At 39.0% G+C, this 16,778-nt stretch overlaps 1 protein-coding gene across 1 annotated transcript in view; it reads right to left on the bottom strand.

The window, feature by feature from the left end:
- Window positions 1–2,582: 2,582 nt before the first annotated feature.
- GYPC (glycophorin C (Gerbich blood group)) overlaps window positions 2,583–16,778 on the bottom strand; it is a 30,142-nt gene continuing 15,946 nt past the window's right edge. Inside the window, exons 2-3 of the mRNA XM_009647153.2 lie at window positions 5,812–5,862; window positions 2,583–3,308 (exon numbers count right to left, since the gene is read on the bottom strand). Of these exons, the coding sequence (XP_009645448.1) occupies window positions 3,112–3,308; window positions 5,812–5,862 (248 nt within the window). The 3' untranslated portion in view covers window positions 2,583–3,111. The remainder of the gene's footprint in view (window positions 3,309–5,811; window positions 5,863–16,778) is intronic.

The following is a 16,778-nucleotide window of genomic DNA, read 5'->3' as shown; positions in this document are numbered from 1 at the left end:
AAGCTATGACTGCCAGACGAGACGTCTCAGTGTTGTACATAATGTTTGTTTTAGCACAGCATGTTGCTTGCAGAAGGATGTTTTGCTAATTAGTCCTAAAAGTTATAGGAAGTTTGTAATGCACTCTTTTTACAACTAAATTGAATGACTCAAGACAGTAGAGTTATTGTATGAGTAAAAAATAGCAGGATCAGGCTGTGAGAGCCTGCCAGTCATCAGATGTCATGAGCTTTCTTCATTACAAAGCAAAATTTGTCCTAAAAAAACCAACCAAACAGAAAATCTCCACAAACCATCTCTTCTCTCTGTTCAGTGTGCTTGAGTCATTTCTAAATACACAAAGCCCTGGAACCAAAAAGGACACTGTAAAAAAATAAACTAACTGAAAGCATAGCTCTTGCCAGAGTCACTGCTCTGCAAATATTCGAAGTGGCTCATTACCGATAGGGAAGCTGTTGCTGTACACTTCGACTGTCAGTTTAGATGAACAGGGAAAATGGGATAAAGAGATTTAATTAAGCTACTAAGAAGGGATATAGTGGATGACCAGTAGTGGCATTCAGTTCAGATTTAGGGGAAGCAATGACACAAAGTCTGGAGTTGACTGAACTGACAAGAGTTGTCTGAGCTCCACTGAACTCATGTTGTACCACCAGCAAGTCTGGCCTCTATAGTTCCAATGTGGACAGTTATTCTGTCTCAGTCCACCACATAATTAAAAAACTCACACACCCCCCAAAAGAGACACTAATTCAGGCTCTCCTGTGCATCAGATATGACACAGTTGTCTACTTATAATCATCAGGCTCAAGTTGCAAAAACCAGAATTTCATGACTGGGGAGGGAGACAGGAATTTTTTCCCCGTTTCCCTCACACCTTCCTCTAAAGTAGATTTTCTTTAACAGCCAAACTTACATTACATGGTTCTGAGTATATGAAAGGGGACAAGAGGCTGGTAGTCCTCTGTAGGTCCTGTTAGCACTGGAGGAAAGATTTTTGGTGTTCCCACACCTTGTGTGGGAGATGCAGCAGAGTTCAAGTCACCCCATTTGTTCTCTCTTCAGAGGAAATATTTACATTTTTATTGAACTGGAGTGTCAGGTGTCTTCAGTCTTACAGCTAAGATTAGTGAATTCTCCAACACTTGTCATAGAAAAATAAAACCAGATTCCTTTTTCAAAAGTGGTAAAAAGGTTAAAATAGCAAAATATCTTAGAAGGAAACAGGTGCATAATATCAAAATATTTGAGCCCTGCTAGTGCTGGCTTTTGTACATTTTATACTGCACTAACCACAGAATACAACGTGGTTTTGCAATGGTACATTACAAAAAATATCTTAAGCATTTAGTAAATTTGGCACAATTTTGATATTCTTTGGTTAAAATGCACACATACAGGGATTTAAGATTCAAAATCAAAGCTATCGGGATTCTAAGAATAATTCCATAACTCCGAGGAGTCCATCTCCTTCAGGTACTGTGAAAAGACTGATTGAAAAGACAAAAATATCCCATTTCTTCACTTGGGTCCTCAGAGTCTTTTCTTGTTCAGAGCTGTCTTGTCTTACAGCATTTTTGTGGCCAATGTCAATAATGAATACTGGAGTCCAGGAACTTTCCAAGCTTTGGTGCCAAGAAGTGAGCACAAGTGATCAGCAACAGTGTCTTGAAAGCAGAGTTGTAGATGACTTTATATGTATGTACACACATATATAGATCAAAACACAGGAAAAAACATATCGAGTTGAGCAGAGCTCATCAGTGTCTTATTTGTTATGGTGTATTTCTCCCCCTCTAATTTCAGTAGTCCCGGGTACCATCGCAGCTGGGGACGAGCAGGTGCAGAGAACAATTATCCTATTTCCAGAGTTAATCGTGGGCTTCAATTACGAAGCCAACTTACCATTACTGTCAATTCTTAGGCAAGGAATAAGATCTTTTCATGTGACCCACCGTGATTAATCTATTTATTTATTTATAATAAAGCATCGATGGTTGGTGTAATTCTCTTACCTAGCACAATGCAAAGGCTATACAGAAGCCATACAGAGGGAGACATCAATATAAGCCAGTGGGATGCAGATGAGCAAACTTCTTTACAGTGGCAGTCTTACGGTTGCATGTATAAAAGATTTATCAGTATCTGCACCAGAACTGAATTCCTCTCCCTGCAAAAATCCAAAATCCTGCTGGCAGGCATTCAAGAGAATTTTCCAATGCAAAATAAATAAATAAATACTCAGGCAAAAATATCTTACATGAAAAAAATCTAGCTGAGCTCCGTTGTTTCAAAAGGCCTGCTCAAACCAAGATGTTTTACCTTTTAATATCTATCTATTTATGCATGCATGCAGGGAACCTACTATCTAATTGGAATCATATTTGTAAGTCTACTGACTACTGTATACTACATTGTAAATTCCAACATTCTGCAGTTCTCCAACTGCCATGCAGAGCAAGTTAGAAATAAATCCTTCATTCTTACATTTTCCATGTTTTCCAACAGTTTTATTTCTTTGAACTGTTTTTGACTTTTATATATATAAAATTAAAAAAAAAAATCCCAATCTAAATCCCCAAACAAACAAAATGAACTCCCCTGTGCCAAAAAAATTACACATTTAAGGGGAGAGGGGAGATATCTGGGCTACAAAGCTACATCAGCTTTATCTAGTTTAATGTTTGTTCTGTGGCCATTTGAAATTCAATTTCAGTTAGTTCTGTATCATATCAGCATAGGATGCATCATTAACTCTGGGAGGATGTTTTCCATTGGCATCTGCTATTTTCACCAAATGTCAAGGCTTGGCATTTGCTATCTTTATCTGGTCTTGGTGTATCATTCATACTGAGACTTTGTTTCTTCTTATCTGATATTGATTTCAACTGTGACCAGCTGTGTTGCTAATAAAATCAACAGGCGAGTATCTGGCATTTAGCTCTTCACCAGTAGAGGAAAAGAAACAACCCAGTGACAAAAAAAGTAAAGAGATACTTTTCAATTAGGATGCTTGCCTGTACCCTGATATTATCCATCTCTTCGCGCTTCTGTTGATGTAGCGTTTCTGATTGATTCCCTTGGGGAAGTCTCCATGGAAATCCTTGCCTCTCAGATGAAATACTCCTTTTTGCTCTCATCCACTGCTTCCTGGAGAGCGGGGTCATTTTTTAAAGCAGCATCTGCGCTTTCAGCAAACTCAGTTCCTTTTGCCTCATTGGTGTGGTAGGTGCCCTTATGCCTGTACATGTACCGGACCATCACTACCAGCAGGCAGATGAGGACAAATACCACTGCAGCAATCACACCTAGAGGAAAGAGACCAGTTAAATTAAAACACCAGTTAAATGTATCGTCAGTAATAAAATACAAGCAGTACCTCACAGCCAGGCGTCACAACTTGAATGACTTCTTAGGGAAAAGTCCATGTATCATAAGATGTTCGCATGTTGCAGAGGCCAGGTCAGAACAGAGTCTGACACTGCAGAAACTACTCTTTAGCTTTCTTTCAAATCAACGGCTTGACTTTGTTGAACTCACTGGAGCTAAAAGTTCATTACAAAATGAGGAGAAATAAACATAAAGGAAAACCAACAGGTTTCTTTCATCCTTCTGGTAACATATACCCCGGGAAGTTTGCAGGCAACCTGACCCTGCCTTCGTGAGCATACTCAGTTTTGGAGTACAGGACACTGAGTATTTCTTCGGAGACATTCAACAAATAGCAGGAGCCATGTGAGTGCAGTATTGCTCTGTATTTGCAAGCTGCCATTTCATGCTGTGTTCTAATTAAGAAAGTCTGATGATAATAAATGTGAAAGTGACACCTGGGAGGAGGAAGGGAGTCTGGGTAGATCTTCTCTGTCTCTTGGACTAAGGCTAATTACTAGCAATGTGTTGACTGGACAAAAATTTCCGTAGGTAACCCAGATGTGCATAGGCCTAAATGGTGAATGGAAGCACTCCTAGTGAAGGAAAGTAAATCCAAGTTCTGGGGTGGCTGTGCAGAGAACACTGTGTGTCCTTACTTCTCAGAGCCCTTTCCTTTTTTTCCTTTTCTACCGCGAAAGGTAGGAGTCCATAAAAGAGAGGCACTTTTGACAAGTCAATTGCTAAAAAATTACAAGCTGTATCCCCTTACCTCCAGATGAAATTGTTCACTTAAGGATCCTGAAAATAAATGAAGTATTTTGGAGTTTATTCAACTTGTGTGATTTTTTTTTTTTTAACACTTTTTGGATACAACTGGGATGTGCTTATAAACTCTTTAGCTGTGATTCTGCACAAGTACATCATACCGAGCTGATTCTATATTTACATGACTCAAGGAGTAAACAAACATTAAGAAAATACAGAATAAAAAAGCACCAGAAGAGCACATTCCTAAGAAAATCCCATATGTGGAGTGTGAAGCTGTTGACTCATTGTAGGCATCTACAGTTCCGGAGGCTCCATCTAAGTTACTCCCCTTGGGCTTTCCCCTTGGGCTTTCCCCTATTGAGATTCAGCTGGACAGGGTCCTGGGCCATCTTGTCTAGACTGTGTTTTTGCCATGAAAGGCTGGACCAGATGATCCCTGAGGTTCCTTCTGACCTGGTTTTCTATGATTCCTCTGTCCTCAGTGGACGGCATGTACATGTATGATTCCCCTTCTAGAACTGAATTCCTACATTTGGTGAGATGAATCACTCCCTGGAAATGCCTGCTATTCTTCAGAGACAATGATGGGTATGTAGACAGTATCTCTCTTCTGTCCCCTGTGTTCAGGATATGTGGCAGGAGTGGGCATCTCCAAAGCTTTAGGTTTATCAGCATCAGTAAACTGAGTGGGGATACCCTATTGGTATGAGAACAGGGGAATGAACAGAACATTAGCAGAGTAAATAAAAATGATAACTCTGTCTTAAAAAATATGTCCACTATGTTATCCTGCAGATTTTATCGTGCCTGGTTCTGGAAAGTGAAGTTTTTGCTAGCAGAAATGAAATTGCTTATACAAAGAACTTTAGGTTTACAATAATATCATAGTTGCAGTGGGGGCTTCATCAATTTTTAGGACCTCACTGGTATCCCTTGACACAAGAGGCTTTAATAGGCTTTGGATGTAGCACAATATTAATAAGCCTAAGGGACTAAGTACAAATCAATTTACCTGCTACTTGTTCATAGAAAGCTGAAATTAAAGTTATGGGAGATGGGACCTGAGGGAAATATAGCAGAACCTCACCAATTTGCACTAATGATTGGTATACCCCCATGTGAATGACTGAAATTAGTGCGTTAGCATGGAAATGAACAAACACAATAAAAATAAAAAGACAGGTTCTTTCTGTGAACATAGCTTTGCTCATTTATTCTGACAACTGTATTTAGTTTAAATGCACGAGAGAGCTTTAACGGAACACCAGGAAATGCACTGCGGCATATTCTGTAAAAATAAAGGGTCAGGTGGTATGGGCTAGCATGGCTCAAATCAAAGGTTCTACACCAGTTTTCTATTAAATGACAATCTTGGCCCAGTGAATAATGAAGATCAGAGGTTGACTTTGCTGCTGGACTCTTCGGTATTTTGTCTTAAAATGAGGAAATGGATGGGGGTGATACTGCTCACTATATGGTTTATGCTCATTATCTCATCTCGTTATCTTGCCAATAGCCCCTCTGGGAGCAGATTTCCCACTGGCCTAATTAACTCTAATTGTGCCGCTCCCATTGTCTTGTCAGCAAAGTAGGGGTTTTGCAAAATGCAAAGCATCAACCAGCCTGCTGTTTTAATTCTAATGGTGCTGCTTAGTACAGCCTGCTACTTACCTCCAATAACAGCCACATCTGTTCCAGCTGTGGGGCTCTCGATGTCTCCATCTATAAATAGATTAGAACATACAAAAGTTAATTAAAGAAAAAAGAATTGGATCATATGTAACAGCAGTGACTGTACTGGTGGTGCTGTATTATTTTAACCTCTGAAACTCAGAATTTAAACAAGATCTCTTGTTAGCAAAAGACATTTATGAAACATCTCATTAGAATTAGCTGTACTGTAACAGTTTTCTGTCACCGTAACACTGGAAAATAAATAGCTAGCACATTATGCAAACTACCGTGGCCCTCAGGGAAACACCTACTGTTTATTATGAGCACTTACCTGTAACATCTTCCAGTGAATGATTAAATTAAGAGCGTTCAGGTACTGTGATTACTCTCAGAAAGGCAGTTTTGGGGAAAAATGTTGGTGTCTATTTATTTTCCCATTTATGGCTCTTCAGAGTATGGTCTGGATCTTGATTTAATGCAAATTAATTTGGCTCTCTTGTTTTCAATTAGTATTTATTTATCTGCAATATCCCGGTTTTTATCTTAGCATTTGTTTTCTTTTAAACCTGCATTTGGAATCAAGGCGAGCTTGCTATGTGTGTGGTATAAAACACAGTTGTCACTTAGAGTAATTCTGAATTCGGTGCTGATAAAGCAAATTACGTTCTTTACTGGATTATAATTTATAAAGAAGTATAACTTTGCAATTTAAAAGCAAAGGAGAAGTACCTGACCATGTCCTTTTAAGAAGTAAGAAATTGGTCTGAAAAGTTCTAACCTGCTGAAAGAGCAATTAGAATTTGATTACATTTTGATCTTAATTATAGCACTTACTAAAAATATCCCAAACAAATAATGAATAGCCAAAGTGTTTAAATGGGAGAGGAAAATAAAATCCTAAAAAACAGTGAGGATCTCCTCTCTGTATCTGTTACAGACCTTAAGTGAAAGTAAATTCATATAAACAAATGTTTCTTCACTAGCTTCTCTGTAGTTGATTAGGGTACATTTTTGATCTTGTTTTCTGCTCCTTATTTCATGCCATTGGTATCAGCCCACTTAGTCCTGAATTATGTGGGTATCTGAGAAAGCAACGAACCCCTTCAGTTTTTCCATGCTAGGTTTATGACAGGACACTCCTTTGTTTATGACTGTGCTATTTATACAATTCTAAACTATATTGGTTCTGAATAAGGCAAATAACTTTATGTGAGGCCTTTTTAAATTTCCCTTTGGCAAATACAGTGAATAGAAAAGTTATCTCGAAAAGGTAAAAATTCTAATTCCAAATCCTTCTATAAATTCAACAGTGGCAGTATGGCTGATACCTGGGTCTCCTTTTGCTAAATCTGTGATAGATGATACAAGGACAAGACACTTTCAGCAGCTTTCTCCTTACTCATGTCCAGTCTCTTATATCAAATTGCAATAGAGAGGAGAGCTGAGATTTAAAGGATCCCCCTCTTCCCAAACATGGGAGGTGCTTTTTCTGGAAAGTAGGAGTCCTTTCCTCTCACCCAGAGATCCTTCCCACATTTTCTTCCAGCTATACACTGATGGAAAGATTGAGCACGCTTGGTGTAATTTAAAAACTCTAATTATGTCTACGTCCATTCAAAACCCATGTGCCTCAGGAGAGATTAATTGCTTCAAGGTCAAACTGTTCTGTATTTCTTTATACACCAAACATATGCAGCATGCCAAAAAAGCAGGCTCCTCTACAGCAATCAAATACTTGAAGGTGTGAATTCTAAAGTGCTTCCCTAGCCACACAGCTTGCTTCCAAACATTAATTCCAGATCAAATCATTATCCCTTTAATTATAAAAAGGTATGTGAGTAACTCTCTTCTCTTTCCTGTCATTCCCAGGTGCCTCTCAGATTCAGATAACAAGCAGGTGCCTTATCTCTAGTACTTGCCACCAAAGTGCTTTTTGATAATGGATTACGGTATTGGCACTTTGCAAAAAAGTTTTCATTTCCATACTGTACTTTCTAAGTTTTCAGAAGAATGCTGGACCCATCTTGAGCTACCATGTAGCCAGCACTGATCTGTTAAGCTGACGATGCTTCAACAGCCCACTAATGCCGTGATGTGGTTTCCCTCACCACAGTTCCCATTTTACTGCAAGCACGAGAGTCTGAATTCTCTCGTGTGTGTCAACTTTCTACCACAGAACGTGCTTGCTCTCCTCTCAACTGGCCTTGTGCTGCATCATCCGAAGTGCCAGGACACTACAGCTACCACCAACAACCAGAAACTTCCAGGGTCTGCTCCCCAGAACAAGAGCAGTGGAGGGGAGAGAGGGACTTGCAATGCCAGTCTCAAAGTCCCTGAAATTTCACTTTGGCCAAAAATAGCTATGTGATTCATGGCAATATCACAATACTGCTAGGCAGGGGGGAAGGTATCAGTGTCATTCAAGATTCAAGCAGTGTAACCCTTCACGAAACATGACTGAGGAAAATGCAAGGCATGTGCTTATGAAATGAAGCCATCTTCCCAGAGCAGGGGTGAGAGAACAGCCATTCCAGATGGGAATCCATGCTTGGCCAGGAGCCTCAGCACGTTCTCTTCAACTTCATCTCAGTCTATGTGAGAAACACACCGCACTACTGAATCTTCACTTTCTGAGGCAGAAAATACATCCAACATATGGGAGGAATTTTTAGCTGAGCAATGTCTGTAGGCTTTGGCCTTCTTGTACCTTCTTTATTCCGCTCTTCTTCACGTGCAGAGCACTCAGAGGTCTGTGTTTCAGTTTCTTGTACCTGTTTCAGTTATTTTCCTTTGTTTCAAGGACACCTTTTGTGTTATCTGCTGCTAAACTGTCCTTGCAAAACTTCCTCTCACTGTTATACTGGCCCTTGTTCATAGCCACAATCTGGTCCCGAAAGTATTTAGGAAGTGTTGTTATTTAGTGCCATTGGTTACCATGACATGCAGAAATCAAAAGATTGTGGGACAACTTGTTTTTCATAAAATCTCTGGCCCTCAGAATGACTTGGCTAAATCAAGAACAGAACATACAAATCAAATTGCCTGTTGGTGGAAAGTACACTTCTAAAAGCCAGAATGAAGGGAAAGAAATGCCTTTGTGCTATGACCTGAAATTCATCAAATTTCAGTTCTGCCCATAAACTTACAGATAAGGAATTTTGCAATAGAACGACAATTGGTACCTGTCTCATTCTCATCAATCAAATCACGCTGAGAAGGCAGCTGCCTCTGAAAGCCCCAGGAATATTCCTGACTTAAATAGTGCAAGCAGATCTCTGGCTTTACGCTTCAAAGATGAAAAGCCAGTATAACTAGCTTTTATGTTAATGTAGCCAGTGGTGAGTTTTTCCTGATAAATTTGTCAGTAAATTTGTTAAACCATCTCCTTAAGGTGCAATTTTCCAATAAAACTTGACTTTTATTAATTTTGATAGTTTTTGTCTAGTTTAAACTGATCTCATTCCATTTTGGCTGAGGAGCACTTGTTTGAAGGAGGCTGGTCCAGCAGTGAAATGTTTGAGGTTCAGCACTCTCCTTGTTTTGCTATGCACTTCTCCTGGCAGTTGCAATGGTTTCTTTTGTTCTTTAAATTACAAATCTGAACCACTAAAAGCCAAAAGTCACTTTCTGCTCAAAAATTATGACACTGGCTTTAAAATAATTTAAAACTTTTTTTATTCACCCTTTCTTTCATACCTGATCTTCATTCAGGTCTTATTTTCCAACCCTTCTCTACAATACCAAAGATAAAATGCGCTTTGTAGATGAAAACTGAGGTTTTGCAATGATATTACGACACCAGGAAACAGGTCTTTAAGAACAATACAATGTATTATAAGAGTCCTGATAAAGATGCAAGGCTTATTAGTGAGCTACTTTAGAAGCATAACCATGTTAAGACGTCCAAACTGACAAGCCATTCAATTTTCATGATGATGGGAAGGGGCGTATTTGTTCCCCAAATACTTTCTCCCATCCAGCATAGAAAGCAAGATTTTAGATCCTGCTACTTGCAGAAAACAATACCTTAACATGCTTCTGTGGCTACTGTCAGTGACACATAGGATAAATTCGCAGAGGTTCATGCTTTCTAATTTTTCAGGCATCATTTTCACTTGCTAAAGGAGTTTCCAGAAAAAAATCCGGTACTTGCACCCTTAGTGGTTTTACAGTCGGCATTGTAGTTAGCAATTTAAGTACCTACATGTTTGCTCGTTACACATTTACACATGGAAAAGGCATGAAAGGAAAACTGTACCCACAAAGGGGTCCCCATTTGGCACATTTGATATGAATGCATGGGAATTGTCCTACAGGATAGATCTAATCTACTGGTGTGAAGTATCAAATCTCTGTAATCCACAAGGGCAATTTGATGGGATAACACAGACCTTACCCCAAACCCCTCGGTGTTTCTCTCATTTCCTAAGATAAAGCTCCAAACTAAAACTGGACAAGTACTTACAGCTACTTACTACCTTACAAAGCAGTGTTGAATATAGAAAGAAAAGCCTGAGGTTACAGCTCATGTTGTCACGATTTCCTTGCAGCTGGGGGTGATACAGCTGTTTTGGAGTGGGTGAGTCAAGCTGAGTGAGTGTACAGATATCTATGTGATAAGCAGCTTTTACAACACAGTTTTCAAAGCCACTTAACACCAGTCAGGCAGCACTGCTCCCACTCCTGCCTTTCAGGATTTTCCTACCCACAAGCTTGTGCTTTCCATTCTTAGCAACCTAAGCCATCCCTTATCATGATGCTCCATTACTGCCTGCTTGTGGTTACAATCTCAGATGAAGCCTTGGCTGCTGAATTACACTCAAGTAGGTCTCTAAGTGCCTTCTTGGGCAACCCGTTTTCTCTCCTGATGTGCCTGTTATTGCATAAGAAGTGCTTGAAATTCATTCAGTCCCTGTGAATGATGAGCTGAGCTCCTTAGGGCAGTCTTTTTCTTCTTAGGTCTTTCCTAGGTGTGCAGACTAGGAAACGCACTGCCAGATTTCATCTTTAATCAGCTCACCTAGCCACCTTATGAAAAACACGGCTGCTAGTGGGACATTTCCAGGTGAGGCAGAACCCAACCTTACCTTGGTATATCCATAGATGTGCCTTGCAGAACCACCCCTAATATTGATCATGTTGTGGCAGCAAGTGGTGTGTAAGCAGTCTGTAGGCTGAAATGTGTCTTTAGAATTCAACTATTAAATGTTTAATGGTTTTGTCTTAAATATTAGTACTATCTATCTGTGGACTTCCAGTAAACACGGGACACGTTCAAACTGAATAACATCCAGCTCATGATTCAGGCCAGATATAAATGTAATTCAGAGGATGATATTGCCTCTTTATTAATTGGTCTTTCATAGGCTCATACATTTGAAAGAGTGCTTTAAGTATAACTGGACACTAATGAAATACAATTTACTCAGTAATGCCTGCAAAAAAATCTAGTAAATTATTGTCTATTTTTTGTGTTGTATCAATTGACTTAACATACAGTACAAATTTTGCCTTATTTCAAAAAAGTTATGATTTTAAAGGAAGACTGCCTTTTTATGTAAAGAATTTAGGTGGAGTTTCAAAAACACTCATCTCTGATCTAATTGCTTCTCCTGAAGATGATAGTAAGGTATTTGATTGGGTTCAGTAAAACATTATAAACTTCTGAAAGTATTGAAGAATATAGAGTCCACCAGGAAGCTTCTGCAATTGTTAAAAACCTTTCTTATAATTTCTGAATTGTTTTATTTTTTAATATTATGTATATAAAAATGAATTTATTATAACAGTTCCTTTCCTGGGGGCTCTTTTTGTTCTTTGTGTGCTCTTCTGCAGTCATCATTCCTCTCAACTGTAAAAGCAAGTCTTAATGTGTCCCTATTGTCATCACTGATGCAAGGTTTTTCTTACTGCACGGTTAGTATGGAAGAACTAATGAAGTCTTAACGTCTCCATTGTTTATGCAACTGTGGTCTGTCCTCCTTGCCCTCTGGTTTATGTTTGTGCCTTGCCAACACATTGTATTCATGAGAAAATCATTAATCTATTAACCTTAGCATACCGATTTAATTTACAAGCTATAGTTAGAACTGGTTCACTGCAGCTGCATGTGTAAAAACGAGTTGAACTAACTTCTCAAAACTTCATGTTAAAAATATGTTAATTGCTCAAGCTGCTCTCTGGCCTGTGTTACGATATCAGATGCATCGCACTGAGGCCTTTCTGGATTACAAAAAAAATGTCATTATCTATTTTAATATTTGCCAGTAAGCATGCAGTGCCCTGCCAGAGCTGGCATCTCTTATCCCGAAGGGTCGTCAGCCTGAACCCATCAATTTGACACATTCTGCTGAAAAAGCCATCGCCAGCTCCCATTAGATAATGAAACACATCAAGGCTGTTCTTTCAAAATTAAGGAACAGTTTCTCATCTGTCAATCTGGACAAGAGACAGAATAATTTGGCTTCCATTTATATACTAAATTATTATAAGGACAATAATGGTGACATACAACAACAACAACCACATGATCTTTTGGGTAAGTAAATGGACTGTGCTCCAAATATAAGGTAAATCATGCAGATAAGAAATATATACAAAATTTAAATGCACTGGGCCCAATCCTCTTGCTATCCTACCTAGCAAGTACTTTGTCATTAATTCTGAGAAGACAAAATCCAGTCTCATTCAATTAAAATAAAGTTCTTTTCAAGGCTTTTCATACTTTATAATACAGTGAGGATAAATGGACATTATCAAAGTGGCTTAATTAGATTAGGATTGCCGTGATTGCCACATTAGCAGTTCACATTTGATTCTGGTATACAGTGTCAGTGAAATATTTTTGTACCATTCTAGAATGTTATAAAGTAAATAAGAGAAAATATGTTTTCCAATGTTTGAGGAAGTAATGGCTTCTTTCACACAGTTTCTCCTTCTTTTGTAAAGCTGAATTGCACTTGGGTCTAAGATGGAGAGACACACTAAAAGTTCTGTTGCCAAAAAATAATCCTATGATATCCCTTATGATAAGGAAAATGTTCATGAAATGTGGGAAATTATTTTATGTGAAAAATTGCAAGGATCTTTTAAAACTTAACAGCTATTCTATATTTTGAAATAAAAAAATTAAATAACAAATTAAAAAAAGAGAAGAAAATTGTGTTTTAAAGGGTTACATAATCTAAAAAACCCCACAGACTTTTTTAGTTAAATTCAAATTTTCTGTTTACCTCCCAAAAGGACCTACCCCCCCAAATTCCCCTTCAGTTTGGACCATATACTCTTATTTTTTTTTCCTCCCACTTACTAGAGACATACATTAAAGTACTTTAGCTCCTTAGCTCAGGGTAGCTGAATATCAACCACCAGTTCTGACGACAATTAAGCAAAGTGCATCCAGTAAGAGCATTAAAGTGGCCATCCCCCCCTTAGAAGTAGTATAGAAGTACTATATAAAGATGCTGTAGAAATCTTGTCTTTAGAGATGGGATGTGGGAAGCCACCAAAGTCCAGCCAGTGGTGGTCTTGCTGCTCATGTATAGTGGTTGGTATTTGCTGTGCTCCTATGGGAAAACTTCTTGCTATCACTGCAAAAAGTTCCTTAGTTTTCCATGGAAATATTTTAGTGTAACCAGGCCATCATTTCCATTTTTCCTCCAAAACCATCAGAGTCAGCTCACGCTCCAAATGTACAACATCTTGTGGGGGAAGATAAATTGTCCTGGTATTGCTTCATTAAAGAAGGAGTGACAAATGGGCTATGAATCAATACATAAGGTACAGTCCATGATCAGGATGTTTTCCTGTATGTGTCCCTCCATGTCCCCACTCCTCTCTCTTCATTGGAATAGTGCACTCCTTTAGAGGGCTTTTCAGTGGGGAAGGTTTTGAAAGAAACAGTAAATATGCAGTGAATCTGCTAAATAATTTCTGCCTGACTTTCCTCTAAAGTCGACAATTTCAAGCTCTAGTCATTTTTCGTGAATCAAAATGGGAACAAAACAGCCGTTTGCCTATTCGCCAAGATCGAAGCGGAATGGAAAGGAGTCACTGGCTCAATTGATTCACCATTGCAATTGTTGCAAATTACCACAGGGAATCAAAGGAGCTGACTATGGATATAGTGAAATCCCATCTGACAATCTGTAACAGGTACTTAACTTGTAATTCTTAAGAAGCACTGCATGAAAGAAGCGCACCTTGCTGTCCTAAACTTTGCGTGTTAGAAAAATAAGTATAAAAATTTGAGCCAGTGGAAAGTCAGAGGCCGAAAGGTCTTGGAGGACATGATAATTCCTCCCCAACCCTTTTCATAAATGGTTCTATAATGCAGTAGGACAATTTAGCTGCTAAACTGCTTGTAATTATTTACCAAGACGTGCTTTGAATTTGTACTTAACAGGTCTACCAGCCTCAGTCCGGACTCTCAGGCCTTTTGACCGTGTCATCAGAGGATAAGGTGATCTCTGTTGTTTCTAAATGTTGCTGTTCTTGATCTATGACCTTAATAACTTCTTAAGATTGGGTTTAGTTTACATTTGAAACATACCCTTTTTATGGATGTGGTGCTATTCAAGACAAACATTATTTAAAATTAGTCCCCCTAAGACAGACTGAACTGTTTATTAGTATTTGAAATATTTCCACTGAATACATTCGGCAGCATTTTTACACTGATTTTCTCTGTTCCTGCTGTGTGCCTGACTGTCCTTGTAACCTTTACAAGTTTTGACTCCATTATTCAACTCCAACTGTTTTTAAAGGAAGAGCAGGCAAAGATAAGCACTTTGCCTCAATTTTCATGAAAACTGTAGGCTGGAGAGAAAAGGTAGACTAGATCAGCCCAGCAGAGAAGGAAAGGCAGCAAGGACTCAGCAATTTTAAGCCACTCAGCAGCAGCCGGTTGGCTGGTCACCATGTGCTTTCCAGTCATCCTGCACTCATGCACCTAGATTCAGAGGAGCTGGAGCAAGGCACTTCCCCTCCCCATGGGGAGCTGCTGTGGGAGGGAGCCAGTGTATGCTGGGGGTGGGATTTAGGGGGCAGGGCCATAAATACAGGAGCAAGAGAGTTTCACTGGTTCTGTTGCTGTCAGAAAAGTTGTTTTAATGAACACTGGCACGCAAGGAAGGAAACATGGCCATTATTCCATTAAGGCTGATAAATGTCTTATTTCTTGTTCTGAGATGAAAATGCTTCACCTTGTACTTAAATTGCAGGTGATATGGTCAAATTACAGGTGATGTCATCTAGAAATTACCTGGAACCTGGCAAAAGCCTGTAGTTATGCACAAAGATATTATCCTGACAATTCAAAGAATGTAGTGCTGGGCTACTGTCCTTAGAAAAGTATAATCATTTTCCCAACATGGGCAGGTTTCTTCCTTTATGTCTCATTCCCACCACCAATATTTTGTAGCAAAGCAGCCCGACAGGTGACAGTTCTTGGAAACAGGAGCTCTCTGTGCTCCGTCCCCTAGCTTATTTGATATGAATTGTATTCAGCTACACCCAGCTCATACACCAGTGCTTGCCTAAGGCACTGTCTACTAAGCATTGCAAGTGGAAATGTCAGGATGTTTAGCATATGCTCTTTAGGGACACAGAGATCTTTCCTGGAGCACTGATGAGGTTAATGTTATTAATGGAGATATCTGTAGTGGAAACAATCTTTCAAATGCTTTAAATATTGAGCATATTACACAAAGAAAATAAAACATATTGAAACACCTTAGAAAATTGCAAGGCAAATAATAGCTCAGGGCAACAACATTTCTCATTTTCCAAGGATTCTGCAATGAATATGCAGATTTCCCTTGCATATCTGTTCCATTTAAAAAGACAAAGCCCAATTTATTATCTGAAAACCATTTACATATCAGTCCAAGATGTCTGAGTTGAGTTGAGCAATTTTAGCAAAACTTCTTCACCATCTATCATTCATCTGAGCAATTCTAGACAGATTGTGCAATAATTGTTAAAAAGAGGGAAAAAATAAAGAAAAAAGTCTTGCTTGTCTATTATTTTTGGACAGTTGTCTGGCATTGTTTGACAAATAGCATATTGAACACATTAGTAGGGCTGAGAATGAAAAAAACCTTCACTGAACCTATACTGAATGTTTTTCAGTGCAGGACTTGCTTGTATTGTTGTGAGATTCATTAACAACTCATTACTAATGTTCCTCTTTCCTAATGAAACCTGAGCAGTAAGTGCCATGTAGATGGAGAGCTAATAACCAGCCTGGCAAGCTAAGTTTGGCTATGGGAAAGGTATCTATGTGACCTAAACTCTCTCCGCAGGTATTGTAGAGAGGACACCAGCTGGCAGTTGGACTAGATGATAGTTGTAGGTCCATTCCAACTGGAAATATTCTATTCTATTCTATTCTATTCTATTCTATTCTATTCTATTCTATTCTATTCTATTCTATTCCATTCCATTCCATTCCATTCCATTCCATTCTGACGTGCCTTCTTGCAAGGAGATCCATTCCGCTCCAACAGAGGTGTGATGAATCCTTGGGGGACGGGGTGGGAATTTCTCTTCCCATCAGCCAAGCAGCAAATCTAGACAACTATCTGAGATTAGAAGCTTAGCTTTCTGCAGTCTATAATTAGGGAAAACAAACCCCAACCATTACTGTTAGCATTGCTCAACCATCCCTTTCCAAAGCCTGTGCTGAGGGCTTAGCCTTTCTATAATGTAGTCAGAGCCTTTTTTGCAGAGCTTTCAACATGCACTGGTCAGAAGGGCTAGATCTCTCCTACAGGTGCTTAAATAGTGTCTTGCACTCTGCTTTTGCCTGTTAAGTAGCAGTCATGTTTATGCAAGCAACCACACCGTGCCAAAATTTGGTGCTATTACATTCTTAACTAGAAAAGAACTCCACTTAGTTTAGTCTCCTAATGAGGAGTCCTTTTTGCGTTACTGCTCACTTGAATGGCTCTCTGTAGACAAGT

This window comes from Egretta garzetta, unplaced genomic scaffold (genome assembly GCF_000687185.1).
Source record: "Egretta garzetta isolate BGI_Z169 unplaced genomic scaffold, ASM68718v1 scaffold759, whole genome shotgun sequence".
Classification (NCBI taxonomy): Eukaryota; Metazoa; Chordata; class Aves; order Pelecaniformes; family Ardeidae; genus Egretta; species Egretta garzetta.
Note: the sequence above shows the minus strand (reverse complement) of the source record. Positions and strands in the feature narration are given on the sequence as shown.